Raw genomic sequence first — 18,641 nt, forward strand, 5'->3', positions numbered from 1 at the left:
TTCATTTTGGAGATGCTAATCTTCAAACCATAGTCCTTACATTTCTGATCTAGCTCTGAAATATTACTTTGCAAACTTTCGATCGAATCTGCCATCACTACTAAGTCATCCGCATATGCGAGACTGCTTATTTTGTGTTCACATATCTTAATCTCACCCAGCCAGTCTATTGTTTTCAACATATGATCCGTAAATAATATGAACAACAGTGGAGACAGGTTGCAGCCTTGTCTTACCCCTGAAACTACTCTGAACCATGAACTCAATTTACTGTCAACTCTAACTGCTGCCCGACTATCTATGTAAAGACCTTTAATTGCTTGCAAAAGTTTGCCTCCTATTCCATAATCCCATAGAACAGACAATAACTTCCTCCTAGGAACCCGGTCATATGCCTTTTCTAGATCTATAAAGCATAGATACAATTCCCTGTTCCACTCGTAACATTTCATTATTTGCTGTAAGCTAAAGATTTGGTCCCGACAACCTCTAAGAGGCCTAAACCCACACTGATATTCATCCAATTTGTCCTCAACTATTACTCGCACTTTCCTTTCAACAATACCTGAGAAGATTTAACCCACAACGCTGATTAAAGAGATACCCCTGTAGTTGTTACAATCTTTTCTGTTTCCATGTTTGAAGATTGGTGTGATTACTGCTTTCGTCCAGTCTGATGGAACCTGTCCTGACTCCCACGCCATTTCAATTATCCTGTGTAGCCATTTAAGACCTGACATTCCACTCTATTTGATGAGTTCCGACTTAATTTCATCCACCCCAGCCATTTTATTGCACTGAAATCTATTGAACATTTTCTCCACTTCCTCAAATGTGATCCTAACTCCATCATCATTCCTATCCCATTGTACATCGAAATCTGAAACATTACTGATTGTATTTTCACCTACATTGAGCAACTCTTCAAAATATTCCCTCCATTTGCCCACGGCATCAACAGGATTCACCGGCAGTTTTCCTGACCTGTCCAAAATACTTGTCATTTCCTTCTTACCTCAAGAGGAAAGTCATGTAATGCAAATTGAAATGACTGATTAACACATCAGATACTTCTGGACAGACTAATCCAATACATCATTTAGGGTAAAAGGCTGATAATACCTGATGACAAAGCACAGGGGTAGAAGCAACTTACTGAATGTGTAGCCAGCATAAAGCTTCACTGTGGAGAAACTGAAGTGTGGATGAGGTATGTCATTTGTTGCTGAAAAATGGGTATCAAATGAAGGAGAGTCAGTAACAACTGAACCATAAACAGGACTGAAGTCTGTATAACTTCTACCTAATCCTGACGCGTGCATTGCATCTTATAATGAGAAACAATAACATTGAGCCAAATTAGGTATCGACATTTGGTAATGAGTCATGGAGAACGAGTGAAGGTGGAGAACATCACACACCACAATCCCAATGTAGCCGTATACTGGAAAAGGAAAGGAGTCACCCACAAACTGAAATACAAGTCAGTACAGTTAAGACTTTGTATATAAGCTTACAGACAGGACAAACAGCACTGCACAACTTTAACAGAGAGTGAAATGGACAGTGAAGGGACAGATGCAAAACTATTAAGTAACAGCTGAGAAACTTACCTACAATGCAGCAAAAACTTGCAGTAACTCTATAAATGGTGTGAAGATGCCCTCGGACAAGGAACTCCAAATTACTAAACCATGAGGGTCCCATGTCAAGTTTCGAATCTCAGTGGGAGGCCAGTAATACATTTTGGGCTTGCCAAAAGTTGTGATTCCACCCATCTGCTTTGACCCATGACATTATCAAGATGGTGGATACCCATATTTTAAATGATAATTAATTGAAACCGTCAGCTGCTGGCAGGTGTTGTTGACATACCTTGAAGGGGGCAGCTGAAAACGTGTGCCCCGACCGGGACTCGAACCCGGGACCTCCGGACTCGAGTCCCAGCCGGGGCACACATTTTCAGCTGTCCCCATCAAGGTATGTCAACAACACCTGTCAGCAGGTGAGGATTTCAATTAATTATCATTTATTCTAGAGAAGCTGCACGGTCATCAATGGTATCTGTTCTTTCGAGAACAGTTACTATCTTCATATGCGTATTTTAATCGTATACAAAATGGTGAGCATGATGTCACTCATTACACCAATGAACAAACATAAATAACGATCTACATTATTTAACTCCAGCAACAGAATAAAACTAATGGGGTATCCACAAGAAGTAGGGGATTTTGGATGGGTAAAATTAAATATACAACAATAAGAATAACGACACCGTTAGAAAACAAAATATTAAGCTAAAAAAAAAAAAAAAAATCAAGCACATTAAATTCTTCTCGTTCAACATAACCAGAAAATGAAAAAATGAAAAGTTGTGGTATTGCATATTTTGACTGACCAATATAGTTCAAAAAAAGCCCTCAAAACAAGGAATCCTCACATGACTGAAAAACTTGGTATCACGAATCTCCATTGACCCACACAGCTCAAATGAGCCTTCGATGCCATGAAACCGTAACCAACTTGAAAACCCTACATCATATATTTTACTTGTCCTATACGGTAGCTAAAATGAAGCCAACAGTACAAAAAGCCAACATACTCAAGTCATCAAATCCATAATCCAAATCTTCACTTACCCTCTCTATCAAAAAAAAACCACAGTACGACCGAAAGCTCATCACCTAACTAATACTGAAAAAGTAACCTAACTAACAACCGTAAACCAACATCCATGATAGTCAAAAATACCACAATCCAACACAGTTACCAAACACCAACAAGAGAAAAAAACCAAGATTCATGAAAACTTGCATCGTTGCCAATTTTGCTACAGATCAACAAATAAACATAAACATGCATACCATACATACACAATTATAAATAAATAAAACCACCAAAAAAATTACCAACCAAAGCAAACGTCACATAAATCTAGGTTCGCAGGCCACACACATAAACACATACATATCCACACACAATATACTCCACAGTCCCTCCAGATACTGTAAGAACGTGATCGTAGAAACAACCGATGACCAGGATTACCGAAGTTGTGATTCCAACAATCTATTTCAACTTGCGACATCATCAAGATGGCAGACACACCTATATCAAACGTACACAATATGGTGACCATGATACCCCTATTTACATTCAAGGAAAAACCATAAATAACATCTGAAATGTTTAACTCCAACAAATACTACAACACACCATCAACAAACATAAAATAACTCAAAAACATCACACCGCCATGGTATCATACAACACAGTTAAATCTAGAGTCAAAACAGATGGGTGGAATCATAAAGAAGGAAACTGTAACAAAAATTATTGTTGTTTAACCAAACACAGGAACTACTTTTTAGTAAACTTAGGGAGAGATATGAAATTTGTATTTCGAATTCAAAATTTGCTCAAATTGTGGCTCCAACTTCGTCTGTTGTGTAAGTCAAATATCTTGTAAACTACCTACGGGTAGTGCCAAATAAAGACAACAAAATTCATGCCAAGTCTTTCATCTTGGAGCAGCTTTCTTCTGGAAGAAACCTGTAAAACAGAACAAGGCTTTCTTCCTTATAGGAAGGTTCTGGTTGAGAGACTCAAAAAATAAGTGAAGTTTAGAACTTTTTTTCATACAGGCATTGCTTTTATTAAATGGGCAATTTACTACTGTACACTGAGGCAACGAAAGTCTTGGGGTACCTCCTCATATCATGCTGGACCTCCTTTTGCAGCAACTCGATGTGGTATGGACTTGGTAAGTCATTAGAAGTCCCCTGCATAAATACTGAGCCACGCTGCCACTATAACCATCCATAATTGTGAAAGTGTTGCCACTGCAGGATTCTGTGCAAGAACCAATCTCACGGTTATATCCCATAAATGTTCGATGGGATTCGTGTCGGATGATCAGGGTGGCCAAACTAATCATTTGAACTGTCCAGAATGTCCTTCAAAGCAAGTGCAAACAGCTGTGGGCCAGTGACATGGAGCACTGTCATCCATAAAAATTTAATTGTTGTTTAGGAACATGAGGTCCTTGAATGGCCGCAAACAGTCTTCAAGAAATTGAACATAACCATCTCCAATTAATGAGCTGTTCATTTAGACCAGAAGAACCAGTCCATTCTGTGTCAACACAGCCCACACCATTATGGAGCCGCCACCAGTTTGCACAGTGCCCTGTTGACAACTTGGGTCCATGGTTTCATGAAGTCTGCACCACCTACGAACCCTACTTTCACCTCTTACCAACTGAAATCATGACTCATCTTACAAGGCCTCAGTTTTCCAATCATCTACTGTCCAACCGATGTGGTCATAAGTTGAGGACAGGTGCTGCAGGAGATGTCATGCTGTTAGCAAAGGCACTCATGTCAGTTGTCTGCTGCCATAGCCATTAATACCAAATTTTGCCACCCAGTCCTAACAGATACATTTGTCATACGTCCCAAACGGATACATTTGTCATACGTCCCACATCGATTTCTGTGGTTGTTATTTCACACAGTGTTGTTTGTTAGCACTGACAACTTTATGCAAACACCCCTGTTCTCAGTTATTAACTGAAGGCTGTTGGCTACAGCAGTATCAGTGGTGAGCGCTAATGCCTGAAATTTGGAATTCTCGGTCACCCTCCACACAGTGGATCTTAGCATAATGACTTACCTAACGATTTCCAAAATGGAATGTCCCATGTGTCTAGCGCCAACTACAATTCTGGGTTCAAAGTCTGTTAATTTCCACTGCATGGCCATAATTCCATTAGACATCTTGTCATATGAATCATCTGAATACAAATTACAGCTCTGCCAATGCATTGCCCTTTTATACTTTGTGTGCGCAATACTACTGCCATCTGTATACGTACATACTACTATTCCATGACTTTTGTCGTCTCATATATTTCATGTATGAAGGAAAAAGGAAACACCCATAACAAATTAAAAACAGCAGTTGCGGCTCTTTCCCAAAGTATGCACCATCCAGCGTGTCCAGGTTTGCAAGAAGCATTTTACAGACTCGTGGCTATCACTGAAACCCATAGAAATAGAAAATTCTTAAATCTGAATGAATTCTGGGAGAGCATCACAATGAGGTTTTGAAAACTACCTCAAAAAGAAAAAGGGTGAGTGGGCAGCTATTTGAAAAACATGTCAATTTCTTGCCATGTTTTCCTAGGTTCACATGATGAAAATAATAATAATAACAATAATAATAATAATAATTCAAATTTTAAAAAACTTCTCATCGCTAAGGGCATCTAAATTTAATTATCTTTCATTTAAAAAAATGTCAATTGAATCGATTAATTTGTCAAGGCTCTAGAGCACTTCACACTCTGAAAAATCTGTTTTTAAGTTTGGAAAAAAAAAGGAGAAAAAGAGAGACGAGTGAATCTCCAATCCCAGGACCACTGAGTCATCATTCTTCCTTCTCAAACATGACCTGCTTCTGAATTTGGTGCTGTATTCCTGGGTTCAGTTAACAATCTGAGAGATTCCTTGACATGCGGCAAACATGCGTTTCCTGTCGGACAACTCTGCAAAATTTTATCTGTGCATCTCCATGACAATCTCTAACACATTCACAGTCTTCAGAATAGATGAATAACCTTCACTGAATATATCATTATTTCAGCAGTTTTTGCCCCACGATGAAGATGTTTTGGTACCAGTTACCCAACACACACATTGAAGTTCTCATTATCATTCCGTGCAATGGCAACAGTGCATTTCCAAAACAAATCTTCATCGTACAGGAATTCATATACCGGTTGAATCTTTTCTTGGACTAACTCATCGAGTGCCTACTACCACCACCACCTATATTTCGGCTGGTGCAAAGTTCCATTCAACATGCTATAAATTCTAAAATACTTTCAAAATCATAAAATTCTTTTGCAAGCATAATCTATATGCTTCATGAATATGAATTATGTAAAACAAAAAATCCATTTTCTCATTGGTCTTGATCAGAACCTCACATTAAATTAGTCCTTTATGGTGCTGTAAGCTTGTAGATCAATGTTTTCCATTTGCAGTGTTGCCTGAACATCTTCCACTTCACATGAAAACGAATTCTGGTAAATCTAGATTTCCTCAGAATGAGCATCTCAATCTGAGAATTTGGAAGAGAACTCTTTCTTTGCATCACCACGTAATCCCATGGCAAAAGACAGTGGAAAACCTGAACCGTATTCACCCTTCAATGACTGGCAATTGGCAAAGCGTGAGAAAATTTCCTGTCTGACATTTTGTTCAGAGAGTATCGGTTTCTGTCTGAAAGCTTTAACGTGTGTGTAAAAGTCACAGATAATATTGTCCTCCTCTTGAAGTTTTTCATTCAAATGGAGTGCAATATACACTCCTGGAAATGGAAAAAAGAGCACATTGACACTGGTGTGTCAGACCCACCATACTTGCTCCAGACACTGCGAGAGGGCTGTACAAGCAATGATCACACGCACGGCACAGCGGACACACCAGGAACCGCGGTGTTGGCCATCGAATGGCGCTAGCTGCGCAGCATTTGTGCACCGCCGCCGTCAGTGTCAGCCAGTTTGCCGTGGCATACGGAGCTCCATCGCGGTCTTTAACACTGGTAGCATGCCGTGACAGCGTGGACGTGAACCGTATGTGCAGTTGACGGACTTTGAGCGAGGGCGTATAGTGGGCATGCGGGAGGCCGGGTGGACGTACCGCCGAATTGCTCAACACGTGGGGCGTGAGGTCTCCACAGTACATTGATGTTGTCGCCAGTGGTCGGTGGAAGGAGCACGTGCCCGTCGACCTGGGACCGGACCGCAGCGACGCACGGATGCACGCCAAGACCGTAGAATCCTACGCAGTGCCGTAGGGGACCGCACCGCCACTTCCCAGCAAATTAGGGACACTGTTGCTCCTGGGGTATCGGCGAGGACCATTCGCAACCGTCTCCATGAAGCTGGGCTACGGTCCTGCACACCATTAGGCCGTCTTCCGCTCACGCCCCAACATCGTGCAGCCCGCCTCCAGTGGTGTCGCGACAGGCGTGAATGGAGGGACGAATGGAGACGTGTCATCTTCAGCGATGAGAGTCGCTTCTGCCTTGGTGCCAACGATGGTCGTATGCGTGTTTGGCGCCGTGCAGGTGAGTGCCACAATCAGGACTGCATACCACCGAGGCACACAGGGCCAACACCCGGCATCATGGTGTGGGGAGCGATCTCCTACACTGGCCGTACACCACTGGTGATCATCGAGGGGACACTGAATAGTGCACGGTACATCCAAACCGTCATCGAACCCATCATTCTACCATTCCTAGACCGGCAAGGGAACTTGCTGTTCCAACAGGACAATGCACGTCCGCATGTATCCCGTGCCACCCAACGTGCTCTAGAAGGTGTAGGTCAACTATCCTGGCCAGCAAGATCTCCAGATCTGTCCCCCATTGAGCATGTTTGGGACTGGATGAAGCGTCGTCTCACGCGGTCTGCACGTCCAGCACGAACGCTGGTTCAACTGAGGCGCCAGGTGGAAATGGCATGGCAAGCCGTTCCACAGGACTACATCCAGCATCTCTACGATCGTCTCCATGGGAGAATAGCAGCCTGCATTGCTGCGAAAGGTGGATATCCACTGTACTAGTGCCGACATTGTGCATGCTCTGTTGCCTGTGTCTATGTGCCTGTGGTTCTGTCAGTGTGATCATGTGATGTATCTGACCCCAGGAATGTGTCAATAAAGTTTCCCCTTCCTGGGACAATGAATTCACGGTGTTCTTATTTCAATTTCCAGGAATGTATATGCAAGTTATGCAAGCTAGTTTCCATAGCCATTCTTTGTGTGAATCATTTCCAAAGGATTGTTTTTCTTTTCTCTGAGCAAAAAGAAAAGAAGCTTGACAAAATTCTGCCACAGGTTAACCATCTTACTGCTATGTGGGATGGGAGGTAACTTGACATTTCCATGTCTTCTAGGCAAGACTTGGGTTGGTGATATTTGGAGCTATGACTTCAAATAAAATTGACAATGGAAATTACAAGTTCCATCATACAAGACATATCAACTGACTTTGCACAAACGTTTCCTGATGAAGAATGCAGTGTATTTTCACAAGTTCTGTTGTAATACATTTCAGCATATATATATATATATATATATATTTTAGTCCAGGGATATTAAGTACCAAGCAAACTTTGATGCCTTTTCTTGCAATTGATTTGATAAATTAGAATCTTCATCTTCAACTCGATGCACCACTGTGTTTGCTAAAAGAGGAACCACTTTACATTGTTTGGTTTTGTCACAAAACAGTTCTTCTGGCAAGCACCGTCAACGAACATCCTCACGTGTTTGGTGATTTCTTGTGCTATTTATACTAGACAGTTCTTCAGGCAAGCACCGTCAACGAACATCCTCACGTGTTTGGTGATTTCTTGTGCTATTTATACACTTACTTTCATAACGGCTTCACTTTCCTGAAAATACTTACTAAAAATGTTCTGTTGACAACTAAGTCTACGTTTCAATGTTTCGAATTCATTTTCAATTCACTTTCACGTACCTTGTCCATGATTTTCTCTCTCTCTCTCTCTCTCTCTCTCTCTCTCTCTTTCCTTTTTAGTGGCAATTTCCCAGTCCATATTTCATTGAAGATACAACACTCACTATCCATTTTTCTCTTTTTAGCTTCCATTTTTCTCTTTTTAGCTTCAATGGACATACCGCTCATGATTCCAAATAAAAACTTGAAATAACAGACTACTAACACATAAAACAGGGTGGGAAAACAAACCAGTGATCTGAGCAAATCACAGCCAGGAACAAGAAGTCACAGTCACCTGCAGGCAGAGCACTCCTGAGGTTGATTTTGACATGCTTTGAGAGCTGGAAGGCTCCTAGAGGTCTCTATTAGAGTTTAAAAAAGTGGGAAGAATCAGGTGTTACTTTAAAAAACTTTCACTCAAGTGTGAGCTGGATTAAATGCCTTCGCAAGACAGGTGCAGCCCACAGGCTGCATTTTGGAGACTCCTGCCTCAGCCCATGAAAATCCATGGAATGCTGTCACACTGCAAGTTATCACACAGGTTTGAAAACCAATGACAGTGATAGTCATCTCTACACACATAAATTCAAATTCCCTACTCACCTCTTTCTGTATATCCCGGCTATTTTCAGGAACTATCATAGGGATTTTGATATGGTTTTTACTAATATGCCAGCCAATTTAGGAGAAAGGTTTTTGTATGTAGGTTATAAATACACTGCTGGAAAAAAATACAAGACCTTTTTAGAAGTTTCCAATTTACTCAAGTTTTATTGTTGCCACAGTGTATATGGAGCACGTGAAATGATTACATTTACAGATCAATAGTACAAGCGGTATCAACCAGTGCTGCAATACCAATATTAGTATGTGGTGTGGCCTCTATGGCTGACAATGCTGGCACTAACTCTGGATTCCAGTCAATTATATTAGTGGCAAATTCTGTCCTGAGATACATTGTGCCACGTCTGCACAACCTGTTCACATAGTTCTGTAAGAGTTATTGCTCGACGAGTTGCACGGGCCACTTCTTGTCTCATCATATCCCGAACATGCAAGATTCGAGACAAATTCATAGATCATGCTAGCCAAGGAAGTTGCTGCACATCTTGCAGAGCATGTTGAGTTTCACTGACAGTGTGTGGGCGAGCATTATTGTGTTGGAACAAACCATCACCTTCCTGTTGCAAGAACGAGAAAATGGTTCTAACAACATTCTGCAGATACTGGGGCACTGGTTAGCATCCCCTCCATAAACACCGCAAGTGTACATGACCTGCAGCTTATTGCACCCCTGGCCATAAGGCCTAGGGTAGGGCCAGCTTGTCGGACAAATGCAGTCTACAAGACAGCACTCACCAGATCTACGTCGTACACGCAAACAACCATCACTTATGTGCAGGCAAAATCTGCTTCCATTACTGAAGTCTGTGGTGCACCGTTCCATCTTCCAAGTGATCCTCTGATGGGACCAGTCTAGCTGTGCACGTTGATGCTGTGGTGTGACTGGAAGATGGGCTAGAGCTATGCATACCCATAGTCCACTGCTAATAACCCTCTTGTAACAGTTTGTGTTGACGCGTTTGGGCTCACAAGCCCTCTTATATATGATGCAGTAGCTGTACGATCTACCACTGCTGCTCTTAAAATATGATGGTCTGGCAGCCACCTGTGTGGGTGGACATCCAGAGCCTCACCTACGAGTCTGATAATATTATGTGGTAACCGATAACAGCACCACTGCACAATTTACGTAGAACATCTAACTTGTGTAGCAGTTCTCCAAGGGGACCATCCTGCCACTCGGAAGGCCACAATTTGACCATTTTCAAACTCACTCAGTTGGTTGCAGGACACATGAGTGCATCTCCACGGCATGGTTGCCTGCTCGCTTCACATGTTGGGACCATACTACACCTTCTGGCTCTGAACATTAAAGGGTAGATACAGATGGTGCTTGGTAGCTATGCCACTATGTTATCTATTGGCAGACTATGTTGAAACCATCATCAGTACATCTACTATCCTCCAGACGGCATAACCCATCACTGAATCAAAATCGATACCATCTTTCCAAGTGTACTGATCATTTTCTTTTACGGCAATGCGTTTCAAGTTAATTGGCTGAACTATGATGAATTTATCAACTGCCAGTGTGAAAACAATGCTACTGTTTCCTTGTGATCAATGGCAGCACTACTTCAATTGACAGCTCTGTGCAGCACACTGCAGATATGGTCAAACTGAGTGTGTGAAAATGATCTGCTTCATTTGATGTACCAACAATAGACATAACGTGTTAAGCACGGCACAGTAAATGTGGCTGCGACTTAACATATTCAGTTATTACTTGTTTGGACACTTTGAAATCAAAATATATTTCACGTGCATCACTTTATAACCTAATATAATAGAAGGAAACATTCCACGTGGGAAAAATTATATATAAAATCAAAGATGAGGTGACTTACCGAACGAAAGCGTTGGTATGTTGATAGAGACACTAACAAACAAAAACACACACACAAAATTCAAGCTTTCGCAACAAACTGTTGCCTCATCAGGAAAGAGGGAAGGAGAGGGGAAGACGAAAGGAAGTGGGTTTTAAGGGAGAGGGTAAGGAGTCATTCCAATCCCGGGAGCGGAAAGACTTACATGTGGATGGATATGTGCGTGTGTGCGAGTGTATACCTGTCCTTTTTTCCCCCTAAGGTAAGTCTTTCCGCTCCCGGGATTGGAATGACTCCTTACCCTCTCCCTTAAAACCCACTTCCTTTCGTCTTCCCCTCTCCTTCCCTCTTTCCTGATGAGGCAACAGTTTGTTGCGAAAGCTTGAATTTTGTGTGTATGTTTGTGTTTGTTTGTGTGTCTATCGACCTGCCAGTGCTTTCGTTCGGTAAGTCACCTCATCTTTGATTTTATATATAACTTTATAACCTAAAGTGTACCAACCTATAACCTACAGTGTACCAACCAGTTTTTGAGCTTCTTAAAGAAAGAAATAGACATGGATATAATCTTCTTGTCACCTTAAAGACAGATGATTGAATGGCATTCCGAAACTCCCAGTGGATGACTGTACAAAATTTTGAAGCATTTCTACAGATGGTTAGATGACGCATTTTGAAAAAAGATGACAATTTCAGTCTGTCAATTTCTGCTTACCTCACATTTTCAATTGCAATTCGCCCAATTCATTGTAAATTCCTCAAACGACGGGCAGCAGTTACTTAACTTTGAAGTATCATAAACTACCACTTGAGAAAAACTGCCCAACAAAAACACATGTGAATAAAAAATCATTGACTTTTAATTTTATTGCAAAAAGTAAAACACTTTCTGAAGAACTACATCAGCAAGGGCTGCACCTCTGATTTGTTTACATAAAGAAAGTTTTATCAAGAGTGAAGATGACTCAGCATTTGGCATTCTGCTTCCCTTGAATCAAACCTAGACGCAGACATGGTTCTTTACATGGTAGGGCAAATACGTCTGCCACAAAGAACTGCGGCAATGGATCTCAGTAATGAATCACTGTGTACAAAGGTTTGTCATGGACAAAACATCTAGATCAGGCATGTTTCTTTCTGTTTCATTTTATTTTATTTGTGGCCACACACACACACACACACACACACACACACACACACACACACACACACACACACACACGGCCACTGAGGCCGGACTCGTTCGGACTCGTTGTTCTCAGCACTTTATAGATAACTCTGAGCAGTGGCTTATAAACAAATTTACTGGTATGGCAGCCAAGTTGTCCAATCGTATATACTTAGTACTACCCATGTGAAGCTGGGGCAGTTTGCAGTATTCAACAAAATCATCCTAACTCACAATATCGTAGATAATGCTATAGACTGCTATGCAGAGTAATTTAAAGATGTAAGTTATCTTAGTCAAAGAGAGCCATTATTCTACCACCATGGGTGCAAATGTCATGTTACTACTGTATTACAGTTTAGTTCAGTGCAGCATGGAAGAGGCACAGTACTATACGACACAATCATGGAATTAAACAGAGAGGCATCAAACAGAAGCGGAAATCCTTGCAACCAAAGTTGTATGGGCAAATTTTCCTTCTCGATACCTTAGGGGAAACAGCTAGAGTAGCTGCTATGTAACAGACAATAGAAGGAACAACTTCTTCATAGTAAATTTCCTACACTATGAGCTCATTAGTGGGAAGTCAATGGAACACACCTTAAATTACGCAATAAAACCAGAGAAAATTGCTACTTATAACTATATTGCTGCCGTGATCACCAGGCATTCAGTAACCTATGGTGGCCATCAATTTATGCCATTCTGAGGTGACTTCGACTGCCTACAAGTATTATACAATCGTTTTAGGAGCTTTTGCCAAAAATAGAAGCGATGCTTTGATGTCTAGAGACATTATAAAAAATTCAGAAAACTGCTCACAGGGATTCATAAGTGGCCCTGTCTCTTGGTATCTGATATTAGAAAAGCTTCAAGACAACAAAACTTTCATAGTCAATGACATGATGATTCTTATGAAAAGAAACTCTGACAAGTTACTTGGATAAAGGATGTAACACAGTTGCTCAATAATTACCATACATAAGTGGTTTGTTGTGCCTGAAAGAAGAACATATAAGTTATTAAAAGAAAATGTTTTAAGAGATTTGATCATGAAACTGAGCAACAGGTCCATAAAGAGAAAGTTCAGAACCAAAAACGTAGGCATCTTTTCAGATCAGTGAAAAAAGTTTTAAAGCTTGTATAGAAGAAAAGACCAACAAAGGTACCCTTGCAAGTTATGATTATAAACTGCCATTGCAAAAAAACAATATATATCATAACCCAACCCTAACTGTGATCATGGTATACTGTGAAGGTACTTGGTCACACAGACTTCTGCCCACAGTTAACCAGGTGCAATGCAGAACACTTTTTTCAGTTGACAAGAGCACTTGGTGCTAAGTTGAGGCATTGTAGGTAATACTTGGGATATGTGCATTAAATCACAAGAAAAAAGAGTAAGTTCATAATGAGACTCTCATCCTGTTGCAGAAATTATGGGACAATGCCCACACAGTGTGATGCACCTATGGTTTCCCTCCAAACATAAAAGAGATCCTGGGAATGAGATGAGGTACCTATGTACATTGCAGATCATGAACAACTCTCCCACTGCCATCTCATGAAAGGCTTTAGTAGAATGACACCTCAACTATCAACTGCATCTGCTGCACTAAGGACGGTTGTCACAGAAGGCACTCCCTCAAAGACAGAAAAGTCAACAGCTGCAGCAAACAGACAAGCAACAGCACACACACAATTAACATAGCTGCAAAATCAGAGCAGTAGTGCAATCATGGGCCCAGCTTTCATCATTCAAGGAACTGGGACCAAAGAGATGTGGGTTGGGATGTGCAACATTACTCACTATTGCTAACAACAATGCCCCCCCCCCCCCCCCCCCCTCTGATCATGGAAGTAGACTGCTACAACAATTGAGCCAAGAGACAAAAACAGAGGCAGAGTCCATCACAAAAGCCAATAAGTGCCCAATGAACCAGCAGTGTTGCCTTACTGACAGGGAAGCGACTGAATGCCTTACAGGCAAAAACTGGTGATCTACATCTACATTTACATGACTACTCTGAAGTTCACACTTAATGTGCCTGGCAGAGGGTTCACTGAACCACTTTTACATTATTTCTCTGTCGTTCCACTTTCTAGCAGTGCACGGGAAAAATGAACACTTAAATCCTTCCATGCAAGCTCTGATTTCTCTAATTTTGTTACAATGATCACTTCGTCCTATGTAGGTGTACCACCTACACAGGGAAAAGTGATAGGTGTACCACCATAGGGAAAAGTGATCATTGTAATAAAATTAGAGAAGTCAGAGCTTCCATGGAAGGTTTGAAGAGTTCATTTTTCCGTGCACTGCTAGAAAGTGGAACGATAGAAAAATAATGTAAAAGTGGTTCAGTGAACCCTCTGCCAGGCATGTTAAGTGTGAACTGCAGAGCAGTCATGTAAATATTTTCATGTTCAGAGGAGAACAATGGAGATTGAAATTTTGCAAAAAATCTTGCCACAACAAAATACACCTTTGTTTTAATTACTGTCACTCCTGCTAGCGTATCACATCAAGTGACACTCTCTCGTGCTTAATGATGAGCTGTCTACTTTTGAGCTTTTTCAATGACCTCCATCAATTCTATTTGGTAATGATCCAATACTGCACAGCAGTACTCTGGCGGAGGATGGACAAGCATAGTGTAGGTAGTCTCTTTAGTAGACCAGTTGCATCTCTGAAGTGTATTGCGAATAAAACACAGTCTTTGTTTTGCCTTTCCCACAACATTACTGATGTGTTTGTTCCAATTTAAATTGTTTGTAATTGTAATTCCTATGTGGTTAGTCAAATTGACAGCCTGTAGAATTGTGTGATTTATCATGTAACCAAAGTTTAATAGATTCTTTTTAGAACCCATGTGGATGATCTCACACTTTTCATTATTTAGGACCAATTACCACTTTTTACACCATACAGGTACCTTGTCTAAATCATTTTGCAATTGATTTTGATCTTTTTGTGATCTTACTAGTTGATAAACGACAGCTTCATCTGCAAGTAATCCAGGGTGGCTGCTCAGATTGTCTCCTAAATGCTACACATAGATTAGGGACAGCAGAGTGCCGATAACACTTCCTTGTGGAACGCCAGATCTCACTTCCATTTTACTTGATGACTTTCCATCAATTACTACAAACTGTGATCTTCCTGACAGGAAATCACAAATCCAGTAGTATAACTGAGAAGATACTCCATGGACACACAATTTCATTAGAAGTCACTTGTGAGGAACTGTGTCAAAAGCCTTCTGGGCATCTACAAATACGGAATCAATTTAAGATCCCCTGTCGATAGCACTCATTACATTGCGAGAATAAAGAGCAAGTTGTGTTTCACAGGAACAACGTTTTTTGAGTACATGCTGACTGTGTGTCAAGAGATCATTTCCCTCGGAGTGATTGATAACGCTTGGACACATTGTATGTTAAAAATCCTACTACAATATTACCATTCATAAAGTAGTTCAAATAGATATAGTGAATAGATGTGATAGAGAAAGGAAAAATGTTTGTAGTGCAATATATGAGTGGTAGATATAGTCAGGTATGGTAGGTAGATGGTCTTAATTGATTGTAGAAATATTTATGGTGATGGTAAACCAAGTTATGTTAATTGTCGGAGTAAAAGCACTTCCATTAGCTGCCAATGTATAGGAAACAATATTAACTGTTGATAGTATAATTTGAGTGAGAATGAACTCAAACTGCGTTTAAATTGCAGGAAACTGGCAACAATGTAGCAAATAAACAAATATTGTAACAACACATAATAACAAAGTTTTAAATGCCCTGAGTGCAGCTTCAGTCATTATGCCCAGTTCACAGTGTCTCTGTAAGGTGAATCAACAGATCATCTAGAACGTACTTGAATCTCATACAAATTAGTGAACAGAGAAAGCAGAGAGCTGAATATCTCACTATCAATCCATTTGGAGGACCTTGGCACTCTCAATTAAATACTGCTACAAGTTTTGATGCCTAAGAAAAAAAAATAAATTGCCTTGAGTTTGTATCCAACATTATACATAAGACTACAATAACCATAAGGACCTTGTGTGTAGTGGGAAAGATACAGCTCTTTTTCTGAATGGTCTCTATGTGGGAAACTGGCATGAAGAAAACGTGCACTATCATGCAGTATCTTCTGGACTTGACGAAAGTGAATATGTTCTGTGACATCTTACAATTTATGGCCACTTTTGCTTAATCGAACTGACTATTGAGGGGCACATTTATCTAGACATGCAGAAAAATTGGATCGTGTTGCTGTCAGAGACAGACAGGATGGGCTTCACTTACCAACAAAATGGTGTTCAATCTGGCTTCGAACTTGACGTTAATAAATTCTTAAACATAGTACTGCGAAACAACAAAGACTTTTATATATGTATGAAAAGCTTAACAACAGTATGTCAAAAAATACAGCTGTACATCAGCAAAAGAATTTCAATCACTTTTAATAAACCGGTGTTGCACACTAGTATGATCTCATGTTGAAGAAGATAGTTAAATGCAACACAATAGTGACTGATATGGAAAGGAACAACATGGCTCACTGAGTAATGCTATGCACTACAGCTCTTCATCCACCATGTAACTCCTGCAGATGCAAGAAGATTTTGGTGTCGAGCATGTTATAAAATGATATAACGTATATTACTCCTTGGATGTAGCATCTCCTAATCAATCCTTCCAAATTCCTGCTCCAGTGAGGAGCAGAAGTAAATTAAATTTTGCTGCCTCTGTAAAATGAAGTAGGCATCCTGAACATTTTAGATTACTTATCTAGGAGACAGTGTTGTCATGTTTGGAGGGGGCAGGAGGAGAGGAGGAGGAGGAGGAGGAGGAGGAGGAGGAAGGGAGAGAGGTAGTAGTAGGGAAGGGAGGGGGATGGGGAGAGGGAGGGAGAGAGGGGGGAGAGGGAGGGAGGGGGGAGAGGGAGGGAGGGGGAGAGGGAGGGAGGGGCGGGAGGGGGGAGAGGGAGGGGGAGAGGGAGGGAGGGGCGGGAGGGGGGAGAGGGAGGGATGAGCGAGAGGGGGGAGAGGGAGGGAGTGGCGAGAGGGTGGGAGGGGGGAGGGAGGGAGAGAGAGAGATAGATAGAGAGAGAGAGAGAGAGAGAGAGAGAGAGAGAGAGAGAGAGAGAACTTGAAAGTGGAAGGGCAGTATAAACAAAAGACAGTACAAAAGAAGAGAAATCACACAGCAGACGAACAGTCATAAATCATTATTGGTTCTCAACAATCCCTTTTCTTTTCTGGGAGCTTTAGAAATTCTCTCTTTGGATACTCTAGTTGTAAAAAGTAGTGAGTCTGAAAAATTTTTCTTAGATTTCTGCTACATGCTATTTCTGTAAACATTAATTTCAACTTGCATTTCACTTGCAACTTTTTAATTAAATAAAGCAATATGAGATGCTTTACCGCAGAAACCTCATGCTCTGGCACACTACGGCATGGTGTAGACTCCGTGCTCCCACCCTTATCTTCAGGTTCGAGGTTCCACACACTGATTGACAGGAAACCGACAGTAGTACCAGATGCTGATTGTAGGGGTATACGTAGACGATCTGCTTCTTGTATTTTCCCTAGAGTGACGATTGCTGAACCAATGGGAATTGCTGTTTGAGACACATGTTCACGAACATCAAAAGCAGTCAAACGGACTCTCGTGTCTGTACCCAAGCCGTCACTAGCACGGAAGCTGATGGTGTTAAGGAAGCATGGATTACTGCTCCTCTCAACCACTTCTGTTTTCCCATATTTCATCCAGACTCTTTCTGATGGTATGAAAACATGCACAGCAAGCACAGGGTTAGGTGAGCGCCCATGACCATCACAAAGCAAATTATCACAGGCCAATGATATCTCGCAAAGTGGCAATTCTGAAGGATCTGCAAACAAAAGAAAACAAATGTTAGCAGGATAAGTCTGCATGTCAAGTAAAATGGTACAAATGTACAGGCACATTTATAAGATCGAAGTACTTATACAACAGAAAAAGCTCTACACCAGCACCTAGATTTATGGCAGCGACATTTCTCGACAAAATATCAGACCAATAATTATTCTACTAAGCTGTAATTTTCTTACATGAGTCTCAATTGTGTGAGAATGCAGAGCAATGTTGCTCTGCAGATATAATTAACCGGCAAGCAACTCACTCACTCACTCACTCACTCCAAATGGAAGGAGCAAAGATAAATATACAGTTGAGGAAATGAGTAATGGTCAGGCACATAAACCATACTGACACTGTCAATCAGATTTAGGTGCCTGTTGCCCACTCAATTCCTCAACCACATAGCAAGTTGTTACCTCTGCTCCTTCCAATTTAAGGTTTCTTTTTAGTGTTTTTTATCCCCATGTTCTGATTAGTGGCCAACACTGACTTCCGAAATTCCATTACACATTTGTCTAAATTAGTCTCAATTTTGGCAGAGAACATGCTTGCTTACGCATTTGAGGACATTA

General features: G+C 41.0%; 1 protein-coding gene across 5 annotated transcripts in view; it reads right to left on the reverse strand.

Annotated features, from left to right (window-relative positions):
- Window positions 1–18,641, reverse strand: part of LOC126480847 (inositol polyphosphate-4-phosphatase type I A) — a 250,991-nt gene that overhangs the window by 114,564 nt on the left and 117,786 nt on the right. For all 5 annotated transcript variants that reach the window (XM_050104201.1, XM_050104200.1, XM_050104199.1 and 2 more), the window contains one exon: window positions 17,592–18,061. In XM_050104201.1, the coding sequence (XP_049960158.1) occupies window positions 17,592–18,061 (470 nt within the window). The remainder of the gene's footprint in view (window positions 1–17,591; window positions 18,062–18,641) is intronic.

Source organism: Schistocerca serialis, chromosome 5 (genome assembly GCF_023864345.2).
Source record: "Schistocerca serialis cubense isolate TAMUIC-IGC-003099 chromosome 5, iqSchSeri2.2, whole genome shotgun sequence".
NCBI lineage: Eukaryota > Metazoa > Arthropoda > Insecta > Orthoptera > Acrididae > Schistocerca > Schistocerca serialis.